Source organism: Andrena cerasifolii, chromosome 10, assembly GCF_050908995.1.
Source record: "Andrena cerasifolii isolate SP2316 chromosome 10, iyAndCera1_principal, whole genome shotgun sequence".
NCBI lineage: Eukaryota > Metazoa > Arthropoda > Insecta > Hymenoptera > Andrenidae > Andrena > Andrena cerasifolii.
The window spans coordinates 6,691,272-6,717,317 of NC_135127.1; the positions used below are offsets into that span (position 1 = coordinate 6,691,272).

Genomic DNA, 26,046 nt, shown 5'->3' on the forward strand with positions numbered 1-26,046 from the left:
GCAAGTTTTTATTCTAGATCTTCAGAAATGTAAGGTAGAACGAGGATTTACATACTTCCGATAAACTATGTCGATACGCATATAAAAAGTAATGCGAGCCTCGTATAACTTATACAATTATTGATCCAAACGATTTTCGCAACAATATATTTATTTATAAATTTGTTAAATCACATTCTAAAAAATAGGTACAAGTAACAAATACATATTTCACATCCTGTATTCAGTATTGTTCTCTTTTTTTTTTTAAGATTCAATCTTTAACTATATTCATATTCCTTTGTATATCTGTCTCCTATGAGATGCCTACACTGTTGCTTGCAGAAATGCTTTTCTTTTATAAATTATCGGTGACAGCAGAAGTGGCAAGTATAATGACACTGATATACTTATTTCCTTACATTAATCCTTCTTCTTTGTAACTACAAGTGGACCCACATTGTCCTCCATTTCCTGATTATGGCGTCCATGGGAGCCATCGCAATATGGCCACTAAAATAGCAATTAATCCCATTGTTAATATCAACAAGCTTGAACCCTTTGTTTGATTAATGTTTACATACACGAATGTATTGCACGAAAACATCAAGTGGTTATATAATCATATGTTTCCTGGACTTATTTTTGGATGTAGTTAATGTAGGTCAGTTACCAGATTTCTCTAAATTTCAGATATATTATACGCAGGGCAATTAAGGGACTTACATTCTCAGACCTCCAGCAGCGACAAAATACAGCTTTTTCAGCTATATCTTCTATGTCAACAGAGTCTACTACTTTGCTCACATCCTTCTTTATAGAAAGATTCACACGTCCGCATGGCTGAAAGGAATAATTTACATATCATCCAATTCATGAACAAGCATTGATAAATGTACTGTCTATTCAATATTGGAGTATATACCTTTTAATCTATATATTATCTAAAGGCGGATTCGCAGATTTATTAAGAAGATAGTAGTTACGTAATCGATAGATGAAAAAGTAAATACACCGTAATATGCTATCTGAACGTCCTTGATGCTCTGGTAGCAGGTACATTACTTACAGGACCTCTAGCCAGCGGGCAAAATGCTTTGTAGGACATGTAGCCGAGTCCGGCTAACATCGCGCTGGGTGGAATTAAGGCGATCCAGTCTCGTACTAAAGGAAAACACAGAATTCTCGTGATCATACATTATTCCCAATGTTCTTTCGAACGAAGTGATACCGTAGCAATTTGCAGTGTCATACTTCGAGATTCGTTTTCGAATCCTGTTCGAAGTGATGTCACTGAATCGTTAAATATATCGCGAGTGTATTGCTCGATTTCTTACCTCCCAGTCGAAACCATCCTCCTATAGATTCTGGAATAGGTAATCCAGACAAATAATTAGGAACAGATACCTTGACGAGATGTGCAAGTGACTCCATGTTGCTACTACTACTGCGCGAGTCAGATTACGAATCGGGTTCGAACGCAACCACCTTGAAATTTATACTTTAGAACCTTCACGCTTAATTCCTTAAATTATGAAAAAAAAACTGGAGCGTTAATAGTAGTCGCGTGCATTGCTAGGAAATTGCTATTCGACGCTAAAGATGCGGCTAACATATTATACTTTTTATATACGTAAGATCGTCGTGATATGAAGTGGCGGGGGAAGAGTGGCGGTACTGATCACGCATCATTTTTATTAAATCTGCTGATATAAAATATCACTTCTCGTTATCTCGATAGATCTCTTTATTACTTTCATACTTTATAAATTACAAAAAGCTATACACGCAAGATTCTCTTTGCAACATGAATTCTCAAAGCAACTAAGTACAATTTAATCTAAATGCAAAGAAACTGCAACTACCTGTTCTACTACTACGATCAGTATAAAATCTAATAACATATGTTCAGATTAATGTATACACTTTATCAGTCGCATATTTTTAATTGCATTGCCGGCAGATTTTGACCAGCGCAGTGGCGCAGGTGAAGGACCGGTGGGAACCAAGAATTGTAAAGCAATGAAATATGTATGGAATAGGAAGCGAAGCGTGGAATGACACGCGTTTCTGCCGTTCCAATCGACGATTGGTAAGTCGAGGCTCCTCTGTGAATATTTATTTAGCAACCGCGGCATTGCATATGGTACCGTTCGAATGGTCGCGGATTCCGTTATTTGAAAAAAATGTGAGGCTAGGTGAGAGCTCGCGAGAACGGCTCGTTTTCAGCGGCCCTCTGGCGGCGAGGTGTGGCGACGTTACCAGAGTGGTTCGGGATGCCTTGTAGGTGGCGCCATCCAGTCGTGAGCCGTACGCCGGGCAGGGAGGAGGTGCCTGCGTCGTCCGCAAGGATACGTCGTCGGTAGCCGCGACGCCGCCGCGGTTCGCGCAGGCACAGGTACGAAGTGCGCGCGTTTTCGAGGCGGTATCCCACGGAAAAGCGCAGGAGTGGCGTGTCCAGCCGTATCGTTTCTGATATCACGGCCTGGCCCCGTCGTCGACCGGGATAGGAGGTAGCGTTAGTAGCAGAAGGTTCGCGGCCACCGGCGGAAAGAGGTTGGCCCAGGAACGAGGGGGGAACACGGCGGGAGGGAAGAGATAGAGCGGTTGTATCGCGCGGTGCAGTGCGAAAAGTGTTCGCGAACGGGGCCCCCCTGCTTCCTCTCGCGCGCGCGCTCCTCTACATGTGTGCGCGTGCATGTGGGTGTGCGTGCGTGTGCCCCGAGCGAGTTGAGACCCGCGTAGGGAACGTTGACTAAGTGACACACGCACACACGGTGGTTGGAAAGGGGATAGAGAGAGTGAGAGAGGGACGGGAAAACACGAGCTGCCGGATAATCCTTGTACACGGTGTGCGGGTTTCGCGGAAGGTGCGTCAAATGACAGTGAGGTGATCAATGTGCTTGAAACATGGCTGAGGAGCTGGTGGTCACCCTGAACCGCGGCGACTCGTCCGGATTTGGGTTCTCGCTCCTCGGTACCGCGGGCCTGCCGCACGTCATCTACGACATCGTCGAGAACTCGCCGGCAGCGAAGAGCGGCAAGGTGAGTCCAACCTGCTCCGCGATACCACGATCGCCTATAAAACCGCCGTGCATACCGTTGGCATCGGCCGCTCGGAATCCACCTAAAACCCTCGGGTACCTCGGCCGAGGGCCACAGCAGTCGATAGACCGGTTAATATAAACAATGCTAGGCCGACTTCGATCGGCTCTCCCATACGTCGGGGAGTGTGTCGCTAGGTATCAGTGGTTCGAGGACGGTCGGAGACGCAGTTACGAAAGAGGCAACCCCGATGGGCACGCAATGTACGAGTCGCTCGGAAATCCTGCGAATGCAAGGGCCTGAAAATAACGCCCGGTGTATATCGACCCGTGTTATTATCGCGAGCACCCTCTGTCGCCCCGTCTGTTTCTTCCTCGACCTCCGATTACTTTTTATTCTCACGCTTCGCGAGCCGTGCGCCAGTGCCTCTTTCTTGTGTATATACAGCCGTCTTAACGCAGACGGTACGGGGCGGGATGCTGATTGGCTGGGTGGGATCGGTTTAACGGCCACATTCCAGCCTGTCGGTCGGTCCCTCTTGTCCGTGTGCTCTCCCTCTTTCTCTTTCTTCCTTTCTTTTTCTCTTTCCCGTTTCCTGGGGAACGTACCCCTTCTCAGCGGCCGTACGAATCGGAAAACTTGAATCGAGTGAGCCACCGGCCTTTTGCGCATTCTTCCCGTCGAGTGTCTCGTTCTTTAACGATCTCTCACGTCCGCGGCGAAATAATTTCAAACGCAGCCATGTTTATGCGCTGGAATAGCGAGACGTCTATGCGCCTCAGAATGTTAGAAGATGGATATTTGCCACGATGCACGGTCCGTTTTACCTGGCTTTGTCAGGCATTGCGCATTTCCCTTCGATATTTCGAATAAACTCAGTTCCATTGTTACGGCAGTGTCTGGCCCTTTCATCGCGGCAAATGGACCGAGTCGCAGGCCCATTGACAAACAATAGCAGAAAATCTCGCTGCATAATTTCGTACATTTCGCAGAGGGGCAGGAACTGAATAAAGTGCAAGGCAAATGGATCGTTGTTGCAGTTCGAATCAGCGAACAGTTGCACGGTTAAAGCGAACCCATCGGCTTTAAATCATCGAAACCTATTTCCCCTCGGCTCGAGCATGCGCGTCGTTAACCGATTGCCAATTTTTCCTTTTCGCGGTTACCACTCGTAATCTCGCAAATTGAACGAGGGCCTCCTTCTCCCCTCCTGGTTTTTGCGCAGAGAATAGATCGATTGCTTTGTCGGAACTGGTTTCCGATAGCTTGCTTTGGGGAAGATGCGGATTTCGAATAGCAGATGCGGAATAGATTAACCGACTAGAGCTGAGGGCCAGTTTCGAACGAGCCGAGATGGGACGAGGGTGCCGTCGGGAAAGATTCTTTAACGGTTCTTAAGAGTCGCGCATCTCTGACTGGAGAGTTCACACGTTTATTCGCTTCTTTGTCTGTGAAACATCTACCAGTCCGTAATTATCGGTTACGCCGGGTAATCGAAGGGCAAATTGCCGTCTCCTCGGAACGTGCACATTTTCGCCGATTCTAGAAACGTGCGCCAGTCGCGAGCAATCAAAGCGAGTGCCCAAAATTACTGAACCGCGCATGTGCCAGCTTTTTGTATTCCGCGTAACTGTCATTCTCGAGAAGAATGCGCGTAACAAAGGAGCGGCTGGTCATTACGCGCGATTGGAATGTGTCACTGTATATGCTCGTCTGTCTTTTTTTTTTCTCTTCAACTTTCGGAATTCTTGAGGCGCTTCTGGTCCAAGCGGTCGAGTGAGAATGCTGATTTCTCGTTCTTGCTCGGACACATTAATTCCATACGACTGGTCACTTGAGGGACGCCTCATTTTTTTTTTAAGCATATGTATTTCCCGCTTCCTTTGCGCGCGAATACGAGTAGATGTTTGAAATATTCAAATATGGAATGAAATATTCAAAAATAGAATGAAATATTTTAAATTGCACTGTCCCTTTTTAGGTTTTGATATCTTTCAATCCTAACTTAATTTATGTTTCAGCTTGGTAGTCTCACATTCATTTCGATGGTCACTTTTTCCTACTTACTATTTAATATTTTTGCAAACATCCTTTAATTGTTTGCAATGGTGCTTTAAATAGCTTTCATTTAACTTGAACCGTAACCCAATTTAAGTAAATCTTCACACGTTTGTGCCTGTATTCAAAACGAACGCGTAACATTCAGGAAGCGCCGTATCGCATTTTGATTGCAGTATGATTCACTGGTGTACAAGACTGCTGGTGACGATTAAGTCATCGCGATTAATATTTTGCATAATTATCGTCGCCCTCGGGAGCTTTTCCGTGTAATTTCTTTACGAACTTTTGCTCGGCGCGCGTTCCGAACTCCGAATTCTTATAAAGAAATTGAAATCCATCGAACTGGGTGTTTTCTTTTAATTAATGTGGCGGCACAGTGAGCTTCGCCAGTTGAAAGCGGGTTAGGCCAGTATATCGGCAGGCAGCCACTCGAGATTCATTGTTCGACCGGTACAAAGAACGCGTAATACATTTTGCATTGTTCAACCGACTGCACAGGCATCGCTCGGTTTTTTAAAATCGTTTTTCCTCTCCTAGCGACGCCGCTGAAATTGGGGGCGAAACGGGATCCGCCGTATACGCTGTGTTTTAAAACTACGCCCGCGGATTTAACGATTCTGTGAATTATTTATACCTATTTAATTTGAATGCGACGTTTCAGTAGAAAGTTAATACGTGAGAGCTTTTTCAAACGACTTTTTTTCCAGCTGAAGTACAAATTTTGATGGTACTTACATATTAACAAAATTTATTTCGCGAACCCCTGAGTCTATGTAAATTATTTATATGCTGGATAAAAAATATCTTCTGAACGTAAAACGCAAGCGAAATTCACAAAAGTTTTTTTTTTCAAAATAAATACAAATCGTAGTTGAAAAAGTAATAATATTTCATATTAAATTGATTATATTCTGGACAAAAAATATCTTCTGAACGTAAAACGCAGGCCAGGTTCACAAAAGATTTTTTTTTAAATAAATACAAAATAAAATAAAATTAAAATAAATACATTAAACCCACGGAGAAGGGTTTTCCTCTGATTAATGCTTGGAAGTATTCCAGCACTCGTCTCGAGTAGCTTCTCTTGACCACTCCAGCGATCCAAATTGTTCTTATTCCGAAATCTGATCACCCGATTCCCGTTCGTTCCGCAGATAACGAAACGAACCTCGAGCGATTAACGTAGGTCTGTTAAAGTGGCACACAAAGAAGTGTACACACGGTAGATAAGAAATACGCGATACCTCTATCTGGCGCACTTGCGAAAACAGTTGCAGGCAAACGTGGCCCCCATTACACATTTTTTCGTTAATCTAGCCGCGGTGTAGAATTACGTTCGCTTCTTTCTTTCGTATCGTTGCTTTACGACCTCTTGATTACGCTGTTTAATAATTCACGTACGGAACGGGCGTTATGCAACGGCGTTGCGTGATAACGACAGAAGAACTTGAAGTTTCTCGGCGGATACGAGGCACGCGAGCAACCCGACAATTAGTTGAACGCGCGTACACGTCGTCGAATTTCTCGAATTTATCGATCGATCGCCCGCTTGATAGCCTTAAGACGAATGTTCCTCCTAGTTTCCATAATTAAAGCCCTCGTGTGTGCGTTGCGTTGGGCCTGATAATCTCGCTTGTCGCTCCGGTTAATTGTTCGTTACTCAGTGGCGGCTGGGAAAAGAGGAAATTGGATTTGTAATTACGGGCACAGAAATACGATGAAAGAAATTGCCAGAGAATATTCCGGTCTCGCATCGAGCCGTTCGTTTCCATCCGCGCGCTTTGTTTATTGTAGAAAACCGTTAAGGGTTGAAAATAAGGCTCCGTATTGCGCGGCAGGCGTTACGTCAGAGTTTCTGTAAAACAGAATCTGAGACGGCGTCCTATCTATACTTAGTTTCAGCAATATCAGATCGTCGTTACATCAATACTATCTTGCACAGTGTACTCCTACCTGGCGTATTAATTTCCGTAGAATTTCCACCGGGGTAATTCGATCTGAATCGATCAGGATCGAAAGTGGAACATTGCATATTCCTCCTTGTCTCAGAGCGCGTGTGAAACTGCCTGGGGTCTTGAATGCTTCCAGAGCGTCGAATATAAAGCGAATTGCTCTTAGAAAATTAAATAGAAAGAAATTTCTCACGCAGTCGTACACGCGAAGTTACATAAACACATCATGGACCACGATGGAGCCGAGTAATATCGTTAAATAGTTGGACAAAGTAGCCACGTCAATATAACGAACTGAATTTCTATTAAGGGGGTATACCCGTTTGAACCCTCGGAAAATGTATACATTTTGTGGATTTTTTTACAAGTCAACGGTTTGATGCAGATTTCCCGTTTTTTAACTATGTTTACATAGTATTATGAACTACTTATAAAAAAAGTTTCAGTTAAAAAACTATTGTTTTTCGGAAGTTACGGATACATGTCCGAAAGTCTCTCGATTTTAGACGGCTAAACGGTGGCCCTAAAAACTCGCGCTACGTTCAACCAATTTACTTCAAATTTTGCATGCAGAATCTCTCACCATTTCTTTATTTTTCAAAATTTTCAAAATCGCCTTCGTTGGACGATGCGGAATCTTATTATGATTCTGCATGCAAAATTTGAAGTAAATTGGTTGGACGTAGCGCGAGTTTTTAGGGCCACCGTTTAGCCGTCTAAAATCGAGAGACTTTCGGACATGTATCCGTAACTTCCGAAAAACAATAGTTTTTTAACTGAAACTTTTTTTATAAGTAGTTCATAATACTATGCAAACATAGTTAAAAAACGGGAAATCTGCATCAAACCGTTGACTTGTAAAAAAATCCACAAAATGTATACATTTTCCGAGGGTTCAAACGGGTATACCCCCTTAAGTTGCCACACTACGGGAGCGAAATATTAATTGTATACAGCACAGAGTTGTTAAATTACTTTGAACGAGTTTTTGATCTAGTATTAATTGCCTGCAAAGTGTTTGCATATTTCTTGAAAGTCGCCTGTATTTTTTATTCATTGCTTGGCGAGGGATCGCGATCATCGGTGGTATCGCGATTTACTGGACACCGTGTATTACGAGGGGAATAAACGTATTCTGCGTACCGTGTGTCGCTTCCCTCGTTAGGGAAAATGTAATTGCAGCGGGCGTCCAAGGGCGTTTCTTGCAGGCCGCGTGGATTCTACGGCGTGGCACGCGCGAGAACGCGACACGCAGATTCGCCCGGTGCGTTTTAATGGGGTTCCCGTAACTTGCATTTCACTGGCACAGATACTTGGCGTGCCACCACGCCGGTCGTTTGTTTTTTCCCCCCCGTCGGTTCTACCTTCCTCTTTTTTTCCGCCGTGACCAAGTTCTCCTCTCTCCCGTTTCTCGATGCGCTTCCTCTTGTGTCCGCGCGACGGAAAGGGGTCAACGACCACCGAAGAGTGGTATTCTTATTTCACGTTGTCGCGCGAAGGGGGCCGTCATTTACTTTTTCGTCTGTCCGAACCGAGATCAGCCTATTGCTGTCTGACGATCCCCGGTTGAAGCGTAAATTCGAGTTCAGGGCTCTTCGCCTTCGCTACAGGGTGGCGAAACTTCGCACATTGGCAGAATCGAATGCTATCGCAGCTAAATATAACGGATCTGACTGCTATACGTGGAACGCATTAATTTCGGCTACCGTTACTGCCTAATGGGGTAACTTCGACCACAAAACCTACATAGGTATTATCCTCGGACAAAGTGCCTTGGATTTGGATAGCTTTAATTGCCCACTTCAAGATGCAATTTGTCTGGGAATACCCGTTATACAATGGGTACTGGAGCAATTTGTTTTAAGATCCAGTTTTGCGGTCAAAGTTACCCCATTCGACGGGAAGCTTCAGCCTCTGGTTATGTAGAACATTGTAGTACATTGTCGACCGATTGGTCACTTATTATAAGCAGTCACAGTGACGAAAGTATTAATGAAACAGTCGTGTCGTGAAAGTAGAAATGTGTCTTAATATCAACCTTAAAAAAAAGAGACTGTGGCATATCTTTTGGCATCTAACTTATGAGTATATACCAGTAAGGGAGAGACCAGCGTCTAATTACAAATCAGTCACAGATTAACCGGTCTTCGAGCTTCCAAGCACAGCCTCGTTTCCCCAACTGGCATCGCCTCCCGTCCGTAAACTGTTTCTTTGCCTGGAGGAGCGAGCGGATCGCGAGGCAGGACGGAATGAGAGGGGAGCTTGCGCCACGGAAAGAGAGGAAACAAAACGTTGTAGCGTTCTGTTTCTTGCGCTCGTCTTCCCCCCTTGGCCCTCCCGTTTGGCACGAGACCTGAGTGAATAGCGAGCAAACGACATCTGAAAAACGAAACGAGACGCGCGTCGCTCTGCATTCTGAGCGCGACGATGGAGAAAGAGGAATATAGGAGAGCGTCCGCAGCGTCGATGTGCCCCTCTCGGGGTGAGGAATCACCGATGTAAATATCGCCTTATCTCCGCTCATGAATAGAAACGTTAGTAAGAGAAAAAGGTCCCCGCTGATACGCGAGAACGGCGATACTCGTTGGCACGGCCCATTGTGGAATTATCGCGTTTCTTTTTTAGCGATAACTGCGACACTTTTACTTCCTTTGCCGAGGCTATTAATCCAGGGGTTCTTAACCTCCTTTCCTTCGAATTTAAACTCACCGGACGAACTGGGCTATCGATAAATTCGGCGAATATTTGTGGCGAAATGTGTGCGTTGCCTCGATAAATGTTTATCGTAAATAAACGGCGCGCTGGAGGAGCTAGGGAAGTAGCGTGATCGCAGTGAATTCACCGTGGAAAGTGGATTCAACGATGTTTACGAGTAAATATCCGCCGTCTGCAGCGTCATCCCCATCGGAAAAAGATTTTCGAAGCTACTGTAGCTATTGCGGCGAAATAGAGTGGCCCTGTACACTGTTCTTATTAACACTTACGCAGTGAAATAGGATTTTAATATATTTTCACTGCCCCTTAACACTCGTTGATATTTACAATCGATAAATATTGCGAGCAAAATAGTGATTCATTTCTCACGTATGAAACTTTGCAGTTATATTTTTTAGTGGTCGTTGATGGTATAAATTAATTAGATACCTAGCGTGTAAAACACGAAGCTGTTCTCCTCTGGTAAAATATCAACAGAAGGAAGCGATAATTTCGTTGAGGGTTTGTTTCATAATGGCGTCCTTAGGACCAGCTCCGTGGAGGAGGCTCGCCACGGAAATGGGCGCAGCAATCTTACAGGTGTATTATACAGACGCTGTTCAGGGCGGTATTTTTCAGTAAACACTCAGGCCGATGCACTTAGGTACCGCTGGGAAAATGAGAAAGTTCTAAGAAATATAGTCGGAGCAACTTACTGTTCTACATTAACGGAGTTGCAAGGCACAACGAACTTTAGGTGTAGTTTAGTAACTGAGAGAGCTTGTGTGATAAATATTCGAGTAACTCTGTATAAGGTGTGGGAAGAAAATGGGCAATATTAAGAAAAATTTTTCAAGAGAGAACAGCTTTCAATCAAGCTTCTGAAATTCATGGTGGAAGAAAGTTTAATTGTAGCAGTATTCTGCAGAGCAGTTTTCAATGAGTATTTCGCAATCTACGTTTATGAACTATAAAGAAAATGAAAGATTGAGGAATCCGGTGTGCCTAAATTTGAATAGCAATTTGAAACGTAGTTTAAGGTTAATGAATCCGATTTGTAAGATAAATTCTTGCCTTTCGTTTTGCATTTTACGCAGGACTGTCTTGGAAAGGAAGACTACTACAGGTCTGAAATGATGGAAGGATGACCCTGATAGTGATTGAATGGTCGTGTTTACTGGCACGAGTGAGCCAACAGCCATTATGTTCTGTACTGTACAAATATTTAGTGAAAGGATAGCTTTAGTACCTGTGTTTACAACCTCTCGTGCTATCGCCGCGTATAATCGTGGGAAATATCGTGAAAATAATAGTCTCAGGCTGAAACGATTTTCTCGTTGAATAAAATTCGGGAAATACGAGCCCTGGTGGTTACCTGTAATTCTGATCGAAATGGTCGCCTTAAATGAATTCAGGTCGTTAATGTTAATTGATGAAAATCGAGGCAAACGAACAATGGACGATCGAGAGAAAATTGAGTGTACTGAAATATGTAACGAAATTAATAGTCTGCGATGTATAATATATTAGGGAAAATGAAAGCGTATAGAATGCGAGGGGGGTACTGCACACTAGAAAGAAAATACAATTGAAAGATAAAATATAATTAAATCGCAGAATGAAGATTGAAAATAATTATATCTGAAGAAAATCTACAGGTTCCTGAAATTGGAATATTACTTTCATAAGTTGCTTTCATTCAGGAAATAAAATATTCAAGGCGAATAAAAGGTGAATCCTTGATAGATAAATATCAATAAAGTGATACGAAAAGCGATCGAGCCTATGGTATCGAAGCACAACAAGCAAGAAGAGGCACGATAAGCCAATCGTTTACGAAGCTTGCCAAGTAATTCTGAAAAATGGCCTTCCTTTAGTCTCAGGTTGGTTCTCAGTTTACTCGACGGGAAGGGAAGACTTCTTCCTCGTTGGCAACGGGAAGAAAAACGATTGACCTGGCGCGCACATATATTCGAATCTGCAGTCCTTCTTTTCGCGTTAGCTCGATGGCTGCTTTACGAGGTTGAATCGATTCCAATTCTCGTCGGGATATAAAGCCATTCGCAGGCCTCGAGACCGCCGCTTCTCTTTCTCCTGAAGAATCATTTCTGTCTTCATGGAAACTGCAGAGAGAAAGTGAGAATCGGTGTTCACTGATTGGAGCTGAACTTCAGACAAAACTTAGCAAGTTACAGTTGAAAGTTCATGTCAAATCCAATGGCGCTGAAGAATATTTAGCGAGTCCTTGTGGAAAACACTGTAAGTGTCAAAAATTAAATTCTATACTATAGTATTTTTTTTTAATTTCTGGACTATAGTGTTTTCTATAAGGACTCTTCAATTGTTAACTATGAAACGCAGAAAAATTCTGGTATCTGATTTCTGATTTCTGATTTCTGATTTCTGATTTCTGATTTCTGATTTCTGATTTCTGATTTCTGATTTCTGATTTCTGATTTCTGATTTCTGATTTCTGATTTCTTATTTCTGATTTCTGATTTCTGATTTCTGATTTCTGATTTCTGATTTCTGATTTCTGATTTCTGTTCTTCACCTAGTTACGAAGGGGATGTTCTCCCATAAGAATTGATCAAACTTCAGAATCGAACTCTCCCATTTCAAACATCACAAAACTTTTTTTTTACACCCTCTGTACCCAACACTTCGCCTCTGAATACTTTAAACCCCTTAATTAACGTTTCATCAGGCATGGAAAGCCTCGGGTACCTTGACTCTATCGATCCCCGAAATAAATGGTAACGGATTCAAATATGATCCCTTGATTATTCAGAAAAATTGATTATCCGAGCACAGTGTCTATCGATTAACACAAACAGTTCAGCTCCTCCGAGTTGCCCAGCAAACGAGATACCCCCGATCGCTGAATACATTTATCCCGTCGATCTGCCATCAGGGAATCTTGTTATTGGGGAGCTCGGACGCGAAAGTGGAGGTGCAGAGAGATACGGGGGCGGTCTGAAAAAACTCGAGGTAGAAGTGTGTTCTTCACCCTTCCGCTATGACCCGCGGGCTGGGGGTTCGTGCTTTATTTTCATATCCAAAGTGGAGCATCGATTCCGCCCATCGAAGCCGATTTATACTTATATTCGCCGAGGGGGTGTGGAAGATGAAGGGTGCTCCGGCACCTGAGGAACATCGCGCCGCGATAACCGTCTGCTTGGCGTCGTCTGGCGTCTCGGCGACCTCGAGCCTTCTCGATGCTTATCGATAAGAATCGACTGCTCCGCAGGGTGCAGCTAATCTCCGTTACCCCGCGCCGTCTGGGGCATTGTTCCGTGCCCCCCCGTCGAAATCAGACTGGTTCCATTCGACTCGAAAAGGGGTCTCTAATTGGGGCTGCGTCTCGTTAAATTCGGAACCGACGAAAATATTACAGCGGAAAAGCTTCCCCCCCGGCGAAACCCTACGCGGAGCTGCGTGAGGTATTTTCCAGATGTTTGAAGTTGAAGTCTTGACACGAAAGCTGGAGTGTTCTTCGCCGCCGTGGAAACTTCGCCCTTTGACTACACAGAGAGCTTTTGAAATGGAAGTCTGGGGAAATTTATTCCGTGGGCGGAGAATTCGGCATAAAATGAAGACTGAAGATTATAAGCCCGGGACAGTCGGTACAGCTTACATAAAATGGCTATTAAGACTGGTACTGATATTGTTTATTTTATCAGAATGAACCTAGAGTGTTCAGAATTTTAGGCTGATTTAGTAAAAGTGGATGGTATTTGCTTTCAGGCAATACTTGCTAAAAATCGGGTTGAAAACTGTAGTTTTGACCGGGGTTGCCACCTCTCCGATTTTCGCCTGGAGGTTATTGGAAAAATCTTCGGGTTGTACAAAATGAGGCGATAAGAAATTGTGGTGTTATTCAATGCATCAAATTTTATATACAGTAAAAGTTATTAATTAAAGAAACGGATAATTTGAAATTGTGAATTGTGTGAGCTTAAAAGAATTGCACATTTGTTTCCCGGATATTCGAGAACAAACCTTTTATTGGTTTTTCCATCTCCGGGTTGGAATGTGTGGCACTCCGGGATTTATATGGTGATAAGGTGGCAATTTCGCTGTGACATTTGGCCATTTCTCCCGAGACGTGGGGAGAGATGTATCTCGTCGTTGGGAGAGATGGCCGACGTAATTATTCACGAGGAAGTAACAAAGAAGGAAGCAAAATTATTTACAACTACAGATTTATTAAAATTTAATTTGTTAAAAAAAGGAACACGTGAAACAAAAAGTGAAGTAGAGCAGTGTTCTTCAACCGGTGGTCCGTGGATAAAAATTGTGGGAACAATACATTGGTTTTTATTTCCGCCTTAGCCGTCAGTCGGTCCGCGAAATATTCCTCCTATTTTCGCCGGTCCGCAGGTGTAAAAAGGTTGAAGAACACTGAAGTAGAGTATGGAGTGTGAAATATAGCAACTGGACCGACTCTCTTGCCGCAGTGACAAGTTAAAATCCCGAACCCGGGAATTCAAAAAATTCGGAAACTTTATGAATACCTAGGACATTTCCTCCTGATTACAACGTAATTTTTGTTTGCTGTCCAAATTCACTCGAAGGAGTCAAATTAACCCCTGAAAAATTCGGGTATATTCCAATTTTGTGTTACAATTCGCGAATTGTAAAAGATAGAAAAAAGTTTCAAGACAAAAGTTACTTTCTTTTAATTACATCTGTCATTTGGTAAAAAAAATATTTCACAGTTCACGAGTTACAACACAAAATCGGAAAATACCTGAATTTTCAGGGGTTAATTTCACTCGTTCGAGTGAATTTGGGCAGCAAAGAAAAATCGCGTTGTAATCAGGAGGAAATTCCCTACATATTCACAAAGTTTCAGAATTTTTTGAATTTCGGGGTTCGGGATCTTCCTTTGCGCGTCACCCAGACTTACCCTGTGGGAGTAATCAAGTCTCCCAGGTTCCTCCAGTATTTTTGTGCCCACTGTACTTGCTCGGTATTAAATCCCAGAAATCCGAAGGTGCGAGTGCGAGTGGTACAAAAGTCGCAGTTATTTCTCGTGGGAAAGGGGGGCCCCGTTAATCCGACGGCGAGTGGCCTATCCGATCTCCGCGTTTCCCAGTCGCGCGGGGCTCCCGCGTCACCCGCGCCCGCGGGGCGCGGGCGGAACGATCGAACGTGATAATGAGGCAGCGAGGAAAAGTATTAATTAAGGATCACCGCGACGGTGGCACCACTTTATCGGGGAAAGAGGGCATCGTTAACGTTCCGCCGCGGTTTAACGAACGACGCGGGGTCTGAAAAGCTCTGCGGGCCAGCGGGGGTGCAGAGAGAAAGAGGGGGTAGGGGAGGAAGCTGAACCATTATGTTACGTTAACGTAACGCTGCTGGGAAATGGGTTAAGGACGTTAAGGCTAACCCTCGTCACTGGCTGGGAAATAGTGGCAGCAGACGGAGCACACCCTATGGCGATGCTGTGGCAACGAGAGGTTTACGCGAGCAGATCTACAATCAGTTAATAATCTGGGGTTGTATATAAGGTAGTTTGGGAATGTCAGTACCTCAACCCTTCGGTGTAAGTCACCCATAAGCTGATTTTGACGCTCCATACCTTTTTCAATATGTAGAATATCATGGATATTCGTGGAATATCTTTTTTTTAATTACCGAAATAGCTTACCTTCTTTGTGCTAAATGAATACCTTTTTTCCAAAGCCGGCTTACAAACTATTTTCTTTCTCAAAATATTATATCTGAAAAACAGCTGTGTAGATTTTTAGCTTATAATATTGAAATTTGTCAAAGTTACAATTTTTTCAAGATTTTTTCTCAACAAACAACCGCTCTACACGAGTCCTAACCGAATGCCACCACGGTCGCGTTCCTTCCAGAATCGCAGGAAACGCGTACCGCGTGCACAAATTTGGGAAAACCCCGGGCCCTGAGAACAAGGGAGGTTTCGTCGCCAGGCAAATCCAACAGCCACGAAACCTTCGGTTGAACTTACGCACGCTACAAGTCTTTCGCGTTGATATTTCGGGCAAGATGTAACGATGCGTTTCATTTATTGTGTTGCATCCCCCAGAGGTGTTGCTTTAGAGTTTAGAGAATGCTCGAGTTCGCTGTATCTACTCCAGCAAGAATGCCTGTGATAATACTTAAAAGATAGTGCTTAACCCTTGGAAGGTGGTTGACTTTCGATCTCACTACGAATTAATGTTTCTAAAACTGAAGTACGCAGGCACCTGCTGTAGGTGGTTCGATCACTCTATCGCACGATCTAGTAGCGCTAATAATACTGTCACCGGTTTCCCCAGTTATTCCGACCACTGTAGCATGAATAATAAATGAACGTTCAAAGTTGGGAACACCTGCCTCGTGGTGAGGATTGATGAAATTCGCAAGTCGAAGCGGAGATTAGCCGCGGCGTATTCATAATGGTCAGCCTCCACCAGGGCGGTTTCGTTCTATCTACTACCGATTACGTTGCGTAAACACGAAATAAAATAGCCGGGGTTACGTGTGCAGGCGGTGCACACCGGCTCTCTCAGTAAAGTTACAAAGTGACCTGCCTCTTACTCGAAGTGAAAGTAGCTGCACTGGAACGTGTACAAATTGCATCGATCAATTGCTCTTACTTGTAGCATATGCATCACGCTGGGTATCGAGCATAAATATCTGCAAGTTTTTACGGGAGAGAAAAGAAGGCACCACTGTACTAAAATTCGAAGGGAATATCCACGGAAGCGCACTTAGCAATAGCAACGAATTAATCGAGTGCCAAAAGCTAACAATTTGAAACGAAAACGCAGTGACAATTGGAGCAGCTCGGGCAGGCTCGAATGTCTTTAAAAAGGTTGGAGCGGCTCAAGTATCGAGGCTACTTGAAAGTTCCGAGTATCCGAAACGCCAGCTTGAATCTCTCGAAAGGCCGCCGATCAGCTGGCAGCACGAAGGTTAAATATATCTGCTTCGCATTTTGCGCTTAAAGTCAGCTCCGGCCATTAAATTATACCCAGCTGGAAATCAGCCGCTGCTACCTTAAAACGTTGCATAGATTATTTATTGCGATAGCTGGCACGCAATCGGCACGGTAGGAGCGCGCGCGATAATGTTGATCTCGCATAAAAGTGGAACTGTTGCATGACGCGTTACGTGCAGTCGCGGCGGGCTTTTGAAGCGGGAGTTGCTTTCGAGGGGAAATCACTGTAACGTGGCTTCCATAATCGATACGTTTTATTACGCGATTAAGCGGGCGTCGCGCCGCGCAAACGGCAATAATTGAGCCTTAATTGCCAATCGAATTATCGATGCCAAACAGCCTATGTGTGCCGCGACATACGGACCCGCTTTTCTTTCGGAGCTCCAATTACCGTTTAATTAGTCATTATTTTTGCGCACTGCGCCGATGCTCCCTGGCCCGCGCGTTTCCACGGAATTTTATTCCCCTCCGTTGAAAACCTCGTCCCCGCGTAATCGTTTCGATCTATTCAAAATTCCAACACTGGATTTCGGTCGCAGAATACACAAAGAAATCAGAGCTCTGACGAAACAGGGGCGTTATCAATGCCACCCACTCTGCGGTATTTAAACTTCTACGAAATTAAAATACTACATCGCAATTCTCGCGAGTTGATGCCTAAGGCAGTGATTCCCAACCCGTGGGTCGCGAAGTGTTTTCCGGGCATCGCCACGGTTATTTTTAGTTGGCTCAGCACTACTTTGTTTTAATTATTAATTTAGAATTGTATTCTGAATACCTATTTTTAATGCGTGTTCTTTGCCTATTTAAATTACCCTTCCTATTGGGAAATAGGGTAAACCCACCAATAAATGAACACTTAAGGCTGATGAATGAACACTATTGTAAAATTATGTTTGCAGCGCGATTGACTGCACGCGCTGCAAAAATTGTTTGGGTCTGAAGCAAGAAATTACAAGAAGTCTCTAATTAATTAGTTGCTTCTTTTAATAACTTATTTTACTCATTTTAATAAAAAACGTCCATTCACTGGTACGTGTTCGTTTACTGGTACATCCACCCTACTGTGAGAGCGCCATCTACTAAAGTAAGCTCTGTAATCGGGTGAATCGCGTTACAGGAGAAGTACCACACAAGTATCGAAACAGTGCAATAATATTTTTGTCATTAAATAGTCTGTTAAATTTTACAAAATCGATGATCAAACAGTCGAAATTCCCAATACTGCCAATTACATGTGGCAGCTATTCCGATTAGACTGCTTTAATTTTCGCCACCAGATTGCGTAGCGAAAATAAGAAAATGCCAATACCGTATTAGAAAACAGCATCGCGCCTCGAAAAAGGCTGGGCAACCCTGGTCTAAGGATTCCAAGATGCGAAACATCAAAGTGCAGGAGGTATAAGTGATTCATAGTCCTTTACAACTTTCGTCACTCGAATTCTCGCAGGTAATTCCTCTTTGAGGCTTTTCGGTGTAACCTTGTCGCCCTGGGACAGCCTCCCGGCGAAGTGCTCGAAGCAGGGTCGGGCTGTAATTCCTCCAGGCCCGGTTAGAATTTGTGAAACGGCAAACGCCGCGGCAAATGTGCGCGGCAGGCCTTAATCCGGGAAATAAGGAGGCAGTCACGCTCGTATCGGAGTTCCAATCCCGGTTTCTGCTTTGCAACGTGAAATCCTCGTCGCATAGGTTGATAAAGACGATCCTGGAGTCTCCGGGCTATCGGATTCTTAGGATGCCCGCGTGTTTGTACACCAGATTCTCGCGACGTCGGTGGACGAGTTCCATCGTGCGTTATTGGAAATGCTCTATGGACGGTGCATCTATCCGCGAGTGTCCATTTTTATTGCGCGTCGACGGTACCGAGGACAGCGGAGTGCCGCTATTTTTAAGCCTGACGAAGCTATTCTTCGGCCTATGCATCGCTTTAACGCTGACTTTTAGGGAACTCGAAAGATTCGATTGCTTCCTGTACCGGGGAGCTAGCATGCCTCAGCTTGTTTTATGATTTAATTCCGTGCTTAATAATGGGCACACTCGTGGCGTTGTTTCTTATATTTCAGGTGACGTCGTTACATGGCTGCATTTGATGAAGAATACAGCAGAATTCTTGGCACAGCTTTTTCAAAGGGTATAGCCGAATAATTAAGGTACAAAGGCGGTGAAATTGTAAAAATATTGGTCACTTAATAATTTGAATATGAAATCGGTATTTATAATCTTTCTGAATTTTTTAAAATTCGGCTTTACGGCTGAAAATTCCGAAAAAAATCACAGATACGCACACCAATGGGTAGAATGTCTCTGATTTTTTTTATTATTTTTTATTCAATAGGATAAAAGTAATGGAGCTTAAACTGCGAATTACGTTTCACCCTGTAATTGCCCTAGTAGCAGGGGTATCGGATTGATATTTGGCAGAAATAGTTTTCTTTGAGGAACCTATCGATAGCTAGCAGACACCAAGTTCAATTTAGTTTGGTGGCACTTTTTACCATACTCATTCGATCCTTTCCCGGATATTTTTGAAAATATATATCTTTGATATAGTTTCGTCGATGATGAATATGAAATAAAAGTGATTTCTTAGCCTCTTGGGTGATTCATAAATAGAGAATACAATCCCGGGATTTGATATAACTAATTTCGAGAATTTCGGGATATTTTAAAAATGTGAATTACATTACGAACACCTGAAAAATGTAAAAATAAACAGAATAAATAAACATAGTAACTTCATAATAATAAGGTCAATAATAATGATTTTATTTAAATAATAATATTAAATCGTACATAACTAACTAAACAATATTTATTTCTACTCTGATATTCTCGCATTCCGGTATTTGAAAATCGCGCGAGTTGCAAATGGCAACTTGTCAGAATACACAAAGTCGAAACATTGTAGATACTAAATTAATATTTAGCCTATCTACTCTTCTATCCATTTAAGTTAACTTCGGCCATTTTAGTTGACTTTTCAAAAATCACCCCAAGTTAATCGATCTGAGAAATAGTAAGCTGATGATTCCAACAGATCACGCCACGATTCAATAGACATGCACCACCTCGTGCACACGAATCCTTGAGTCAGTAATTGGCGCAACAAGCAAAACGATTTACGCAGAAAGATCCACCATCGGAGTGGCGCATCTCGACCGAGAATAAAGGAAAGATACGGGGCGCAGCCGAGGGCGGGGTGCGCGATGACAATCGTGAAGTAACCATTTTAACGAGTTTACTCCGGCGCTGCATGCGCGAATCGGGATAATGCGAGTGCACTTACGAAGTTATACGGCCGTTCTCTCTTCTAAATTTAGTCTCCCGCTGCGGGGAAAAAAGGAGAAAGAGAGGAGGAAAACGACGGATGGTAAAAAGGCCGCGTAAAAGCGAGAGTACATTGCCTTCCTCCCCTTTCTCGCATTCTTTCGCGCCATCGCGGCACGGTTTCGCGAATTTAATAAGTTCAGAGCCGCCGCGAGTGCTCGCCGGGCTACAAAATTTTCCGGGTCGACAGGGTCTCCGCCCGGGCATGAAAGACTGTTTCTCCTCGCGCCGCCCCTTCGTCCGCGTATTTTTCCTCTCCCGCTTCGGTTTTATCGCCGCAATTACGCGAAATCGCTTAGCCCGACATTAGTCGCTTTAATCCGAGGGTGCTTCCCTTTTAAATTCGCCAACGAATTATCGAAATAGTAAATAACTGCATTATGGTAATACGTAGATTGAGGAATCAGATTGAAGTCTTTCTCAGCTGACACAGAGGCGTTTAAAGCTCCCCACAGTAGCTGCAGCAGTACACTATACTCGATACTAATATTAGCTTTTAATACTACACTGACAGAGTTAAGTAATCCGTCTAATTGATTCTCCATTTCCCTCCATTTGCATCGAAAATACTTTGCGAGGGATATTTTAAAAGACACTTGGGACGTCAGTTGAGCATCGATAGGACAGAGTCTCGAGCAGTCAGCTGCAGCGAACGCGTTTCCCGCCGCCTGCGAGAAGGCGCGTCGGGGAGGGACGTTCGCACGCGTCGATTTTCGCGAAATTTGCATCGTACATCGGAAAAATTGGGTTCACGGAAGTGGAACGAATTGCAGGCAGAGTATTATACTGCACACGCTCGCGTGCACGGTGGATGTGTGCGCTTGCCGGCAGCCATGAATATGCATACACTTATGCGCGGGGGCGCACGGCACCGAGCAAATTCGTGCTCGTTAGTTTCAGCCAGTTGGTGCCGCAGCCGCTGTTGCCACGTAGCTGGAATGAAACTGAATCGGACAAGAAAAATGGGAATTCGATGATTCGGGGGGTGACACCGACGCTCGACGAATCAACGAGGACCCTCTAAAGAGCATTATCGAAAAAAGTGCACGTGCTGCGCGATTGCAATTTCTTTTTTTTTACAGGAAACCATTAACGGGTATTCTCGCCTAGAAAGCAAAATTTCTTTGGGCACCCACGCGTATTTATTAACATTTCAGTAAGTTGTAAAGTTTTATTTAGCCATACATACTTAATAATAATTAAAGGAGATATGGGTCATGTTGTAAAGCGTGGGCGAAAAAGTTACCTCATGGTACGCATGATTCCGGCTGTACCGCTGATCTAAAATAAAAATAAAACAAAAGGATTCTTATTTAGTAAGAGTGTGACTATTGCCCCCAGCAGATTTATAAAAAAATAAAAAAATCACAAAATGGCGAGACTTTGAATTTGAACTCCTTTTTTCGTCTTCAAGGGCCTTAAACGTGTGATAGAAAAACTCTTTCGACTCGATTCTACTATCAGCTAGAATTATATGTTTTCTGAAGGTGTGCGAAAAAGGTGGACTGGATTGGCCCACTACAAGTTGAGAGATCGTGCGCACCGTCATGGAAAACAGCGTTTTGAGAAAAACCCATATCACTATTAATTATTATTATACTCGTACGTGCTTGAAAATTTTTGCACACCTTACTGAAATGTTAGTGGATAATGCTCGTCGGTAAAAACTGCGCAGCTATCCCTGAAGAGGACAGATGATCTCGCCCCTCTAGACGAGAATGCCTCCGTAAGTAACGTTAATAAAATTTCAGACAATCGTGATTTGGAAATCGGCGAATGTTTGAATTTCATTGAACCTGATATAGGATATTTTCGCCCTTTGAAATTCTAGGGGCGGTGGGTGCGTAGTAGTTGACTTTCTCGCATCATTGGCGTGCTACATGCAGCAACATTTGTTTTTAAAGCAAATGAAATTTGGGGCTTCGTTGGACCGTATCGTGTAAAATTGTGCGCGCAGTTAATTTTCTGGAACTGGAATTTCAATCGAGCAATTTACTTCGCGCGCAAGTGAAACAATTTCATGGTTTGCTAGAATCCTCGAAATAGAGTTGAAACACGACCTGCGTGGTGCGATACTTTTTTTCACCTGGCCATTTTGTCTGCCGGGGAATCGACGAATTCGTTTCACGCTGGAGAATTTGACGGCAAGCGTTTGATTTATATCGCGCCTTATTCCTTCATTACCAGGAAGGGCAATTAGTATCTCGAGCAGAAGCTTCTTAATATCCTTCTGTTTATTCCACATCGACTACCACGAGTCCCTAGAGACTTCAATCTACAGAACTTCTACGATAACTCAGTTCTATTTCTTAATTCTACTTCTCTCGTTAACCCTCTCTTCCTGAGAGAGGAAGAGAGGAGTTATAAAAGCAGTTCCTATAACTCTCCAGATGAACCAGACGAAAAGTCAATTACCAGGAAAAAGACTGTTAATTCTGCCACTCTTTGAAAATCTCCCCTTTAAGATCTACGTAACAATTGCTCTCCTTTCTTTCCCCCTTTGAAGCGTCCGCTGTAAAAGTGGCGACACAAAGCTTGACGACCGTAGGTCGCATTAATCCCGGCGAATGATACTAATTTTCCTGCCATTACGGCTCACGGTCGGAACATCTTGCTCGCGACGTTTCAGATCCCCTGCCGGTTCAACTGGTGCCTCCGCGACTACTTTGCGCTCTATTGCGTCTTCCGTCCAGGCAGTCGCGTAGCTGACGTAATTGGCCGACACGGTCGTTCCTTGCTCCTAGGAAAATGTTGAGCTTTCTGAGGTCGTTGGGGGGCTCGCCGCAAATAGAGGGATTAGGGCAAGTGATCCAGACAGGGCCGTCGTTCCACAGGAGATCGAAGCCGCCGATCCTGGTCTCCCTGCCCGTGAAACGGCCCTCGACGTCGAGGACGTTGAGGGTGTCGTCGATGAGGTCGAACTTCAAGCGATAATCGTCGCTGTCCGTGCCGGTCAGGGCTGGCGAGGCGTTTACCTCGAGCAACCAAGGCGTCAGATCCTCGTCGAGCAGTACATCGTACCCGTACAGCTCGAAGGAGTTCCTTCCTTGCATTATCACCGGCTGCACAGCCAGCAGGCTGGCCATTATCACGCCTACGAGATTGCGTTTATGAGATTGATCGAAGGCTTTACGAGGCGAAGCTAACTAGTCGAAAGTGGCCTCGGAGATGCCAGCGAATGGGATCGCCTAGAACCTTGTACTTTTCTGTTCGAAACTAATACTCTATAGTAATTAATACTCTCCGTGAGCGAGTGATAAAAGCAAACTGACCAGCGATCCGTTGAAACAGAGCTTCAACAGGCTCCACGCCGTGGCGAGCGGTGAGGTACTCTCTAACCCTGATCAAGGCCCATTTGCAGCCCCTTATCAGGTCCTCCCTCCTATCGTCGCCGTCGGTCTTCAGCTGTATCGCCATGTTCGTCAAGTGCACCCTGCTGTCGTCTATGTTCTCCAGGTCGAACAGTTCCCCCGATAAGCGGGCGAAGCCCTCTCTGGCCAGCCAGGCTTTCAGCGGGTGGAACGAGGTCACCAGGGCGTACATACGTAGGTCGAACTTCCTTCCTGCAACCGCAGTGGGAACGTTTACAAACTTACGGCCCAATTTGCTCTCGAAGGGGCGGCCGATTCCTTTCGGAGGTATCTGCAGCCTCTAAAGCCATTCGGCGGAGTGGGTGCTTTTGAATCGTTCGACATTCAAGCTCTTTTTCCTCTCGCCGACGCCATCGCACAATGCTTTCTTCGCGGGCTCCTCAGCCCCCCCGGGGCGTTCGCCGCATTCGTGGGTATTGAGGCGTCCTCCGCGGCAACGCCAGGCATTCTTCGCCGCGATAAGGGCCTGAAAGCACAAACGGCTGACGCTGGGATGCACGGACCTGCCAGGAGGTAAGGATTCTCCACGTATCTCTGAACGACGAAGGTCTCCGCGGGCATCTCCGTCTGCTGGGGCCCGAACTCCTTGGCCCTCCAGTCGGCCAGGTCTTTCAGCCTCCTGAACAGGAAGATCCCTTTCCCCTGCGACCGTCCTGCCGGCTTCACTATCCACGTGGCGCCCGGCTGCCTGTGGTACTCCTCCGCGAACAGCCTGTAGTCGTTCGGCAACTCGAAAGTTAGGGGCATCGAGTCGCACAGGGCTGCCTCGCCGGCTTTCTTCGACTTCAGAAGCAGCTTCTTGTAGCGCTTCAAGTTTCGGTGGAGGAAGTTCTTGCGCGTCAGCTCGTAATGATTGCGGAAGTGGGGTATCCTTTGGGAAAGGGTGAGCTTCGAGTCCAGGGCCTGGCGAACGTCGTTGGTCTCGCACCACCACAGCTGCCAGCTGGCGTCGCTGGGATCCGTTACCTTGGGCAGTGAAAAATCCACGCGGAGGAAACCGGCGCAGACTTATTACAGTTGGAACGGAATAAATCGGCCGCTCCAGATCGCTCCCGCGGCTATCAATCACGCTAGACACGAATCCTCGCTTTTCAAGTATAACGGGCTTCTGTGAAACAACTTGCTCCTCCGCGGAACGCGATGCTCGTTCTTCAATAGTTTATGTACTGTTGGCTTTCACCAACGAAACAGAGCTGCGCGTTGTTAGTGCCAATCGCGCAGTGTCGTCCACTGCCCTCCCACTGACAAGGGAAGATTCCCCACCCCCGTTAATTCAACAAATTCTGAAACTTCCCACGAATTAATCAATATTTCTTGAATAGACGATATTAGGTAGCCTTCCTTTCAGCACCCGGTTTTTGCACATCTTACGTTTTGAGTCCCAATTAAAAATTTGTTGGTTTCAACGATTCTAACTTAGGAAACACGAATAATTTCTCTTTTCTTCGAAGCAAATTGCACAGAAAAATATCAATTATTATTGAATTAAGAGCAATTTAATTTTTGCTAGGATATATTAGGTACCGTCACCCTAATACTTCAAAAAGGATTTTCCTCAGATAATTAAATCCATTTTCCTGCAACCACGCTGGCCGCGTTATGTTACACTTCTAATCTCGGATGCAGGCTCCCATTGTCAACCAACGAAACAATGCAGCTCTCCCCGTAATCGTGGGCAGGTAGATCTCAGGGCGAGACACTGCGCTTTTGACACTGTTTTGTTCGACGGAGGAGCCTTAAAGGGATATTCGAGAGATACGCTTGCAGCTCCTCTATAGGGAGGCTCGTTAAGGTTCGCAGGCATGAATAAGGGAGATTCCATTACCTGGGTCCATCCTCTGGCCAGCATCACCCTAACCTGCGTGGAGGGAAAGTCACAGCGGAACCTGATGACCTTGTCGTCCCCGTTCTGCTTCTTTTTCCCAGTGCTGATCCCCCTTTCCCGTTGAGGAGGCGAGGTCTCGGTGGCTGGCTCAGAGAACTCCGGCCCCGGTGCCCCGTTCATGGACATTCCTTCGCGGACGGGGCACTCGGAATGGTGGGAAAAGAAACTCCTTGGCGTCCAGCTGAATTGTAACAGCCAAATCGCGTCTAGGTTAACGCGGTGGATTTGATAGATCGATCCGCGTGACGTCCTTCGGGCAAGTTCACTCGTCGCGTCGCGCGAGTTCGGTCGATCGTGATGCAATCGCGCGTCATAGCTGCTTCTGATTACGTGTCACAGTTGGATTACGGGTTACGAAGTGCTGGCAGGGGTTTGGAGGGGCCTGGGGTGTGGTGGTTGTTGATCGAAGACGGCATTCGGTAATTCTTTGCGAGGTATATCACTGCGTACAGTAGGTAGATCTTTTGTGCAAGGTGTTTCATGGGGGAGTTATCAATAACATATTCAATGATTTTATAACTTTATTCAAAATATAGGTAAGGAAGTGTTAGTTCTTTCTTCGAGCTCTATCTTTAATTGTTCTGCAAGAAGAACTCAAGGTTAAGGGGGTACTCTAGTGTAACTGCCCGTTTTTCAATGCCATCTTCGGGAATTTATTTAATAATAACTATAAGTTTACATTATTTGGCGTTTTGCCTGCATGTTAAGGTATGTTTGAAGTGATTCTCAGAATTTTTTAAACTATTTTATTTCGTACGTATATCTACACAG

At 44.7% G+C, this 26,046-nt stretch overlaps 3 protein-coding genes across 9 annotated transcripts in view; 1 reads left to right on the top strand and 2 right to left on the bottom strand.

Annotated features, from left to right (window-relative positions):
* Nucleotides 1-133: 133 nt before the first annotated feature.
* Nucleotides 134-1,477, bottom strand: Cisd2 (CDGSH iron sulfur domain 2). Its single transcript, XM_076821587.1, has 4 exons — nt 1,317-1,477; nt 1,049-1,143; nt 706-822; nt 134-492 (listed from the first exon to the last, which is right to left on the bottom strand). Exons 1-4 carry the CDS (start codon nt 1,411-1,413, stop codon nt 403-405), a joined length of 399 nt encoding a protein of 132 aa, XP_076677702.1. The 5' UTR covers nt 1,414-1,477; the 3' UTR covers nt 134-402.
* Nucleotides 1,478-2,265: 788 nt separating this feature from the next.
* Nucleotides 2,266-26,046, top strand: part of Efa6 (Exchange factor for Arf 6) — a 68,755-nt gene continuing 44,974 nt past the window's right edge. For all 7 annotated transcript variants that reach the window (XM_076821565.1, XM_076821562.1, XM_076821566.1 and 4 more), the window contains exon 1: nt 2,266-3,024. In XM_076821565.1, coding sequence (XP_076677680.1) covers nt 2,890-3,024 — 135 coding nt within the window. In that variant the 5' untranslated portion in view covers nt 2,266-2,889. The remainder of the gene's footprint in view (nt 3,025-26,046) is intronic.
* Nucleotides 22,585-25,492, bottom strand: LOC143373907 (putative tubulin polyglutamylase TTLL9). The gene is made up of 4 exons (XM_076821571.1): nt 25,216-25,492; nt 23,894-24,356; nt 23,292-23,582; nt 22,585-23,113 (listed from the first exon to the last, which is right to left on the bottom strand). The coding sequence occupies exons 1-4, from the start codon at nt 25,399-25,401 to the stop codon at nt 22,662-22,664; spliced, it is 1,392 nt and encodes a 463-aa protein (XP_076677686.1). The 5' UTR covers nt 25,402-25,492; the 3' UTR covers nt 22,585-22,661.

Excerpts from the sequence above, each read along its gene's own strand:
- Cisd2 (XM_076821587.1), bottom strand. The coding sequence starts at position 1,413 with ATGGAGTCACTTGCACATCTCGTCAAGGTATCTGTTCCTAATTATTTG. Across the intron at positions 823-1,048 it reads GCCCGCTGGCTAGAGGTCCT|CCATGCGGACGTGTGAATCT; the intron begins GTAAGTAATGTA and ends TATTCCTTTCAG. Across the intron at positions 493-705 it reads GCTGCTGGAGGTCTGAGAAT|TGGCCATATTGCGATGGCTC; the intron begins GTAAGTCCCTTA and ends TTGCTATTTTAG.
- LOC143373907 (XM_076821571.1), bottom strand. The coding sequence starts at position 25,401 with ATGTCCATGAACGGGGCACCGGGGCCGGAGTTCTCTGAGCCAGCCACC. Across the intron at positions 24,357-25,215 it reads TGGCCAGAGGATGGACCCAG|GTAACGGATCCCAGCGACGC; the intron begins GTAATGGAATCT and ends TCACTGCCCAAG. Across the intron at positions 23,583-23,893 it reads GAATCCTTACCTCCTGGCAG|GAAGGAAGTTCGACCTACGT; the intron begins GTCCGTGCATCC and ends CTGCGGTTGCAG.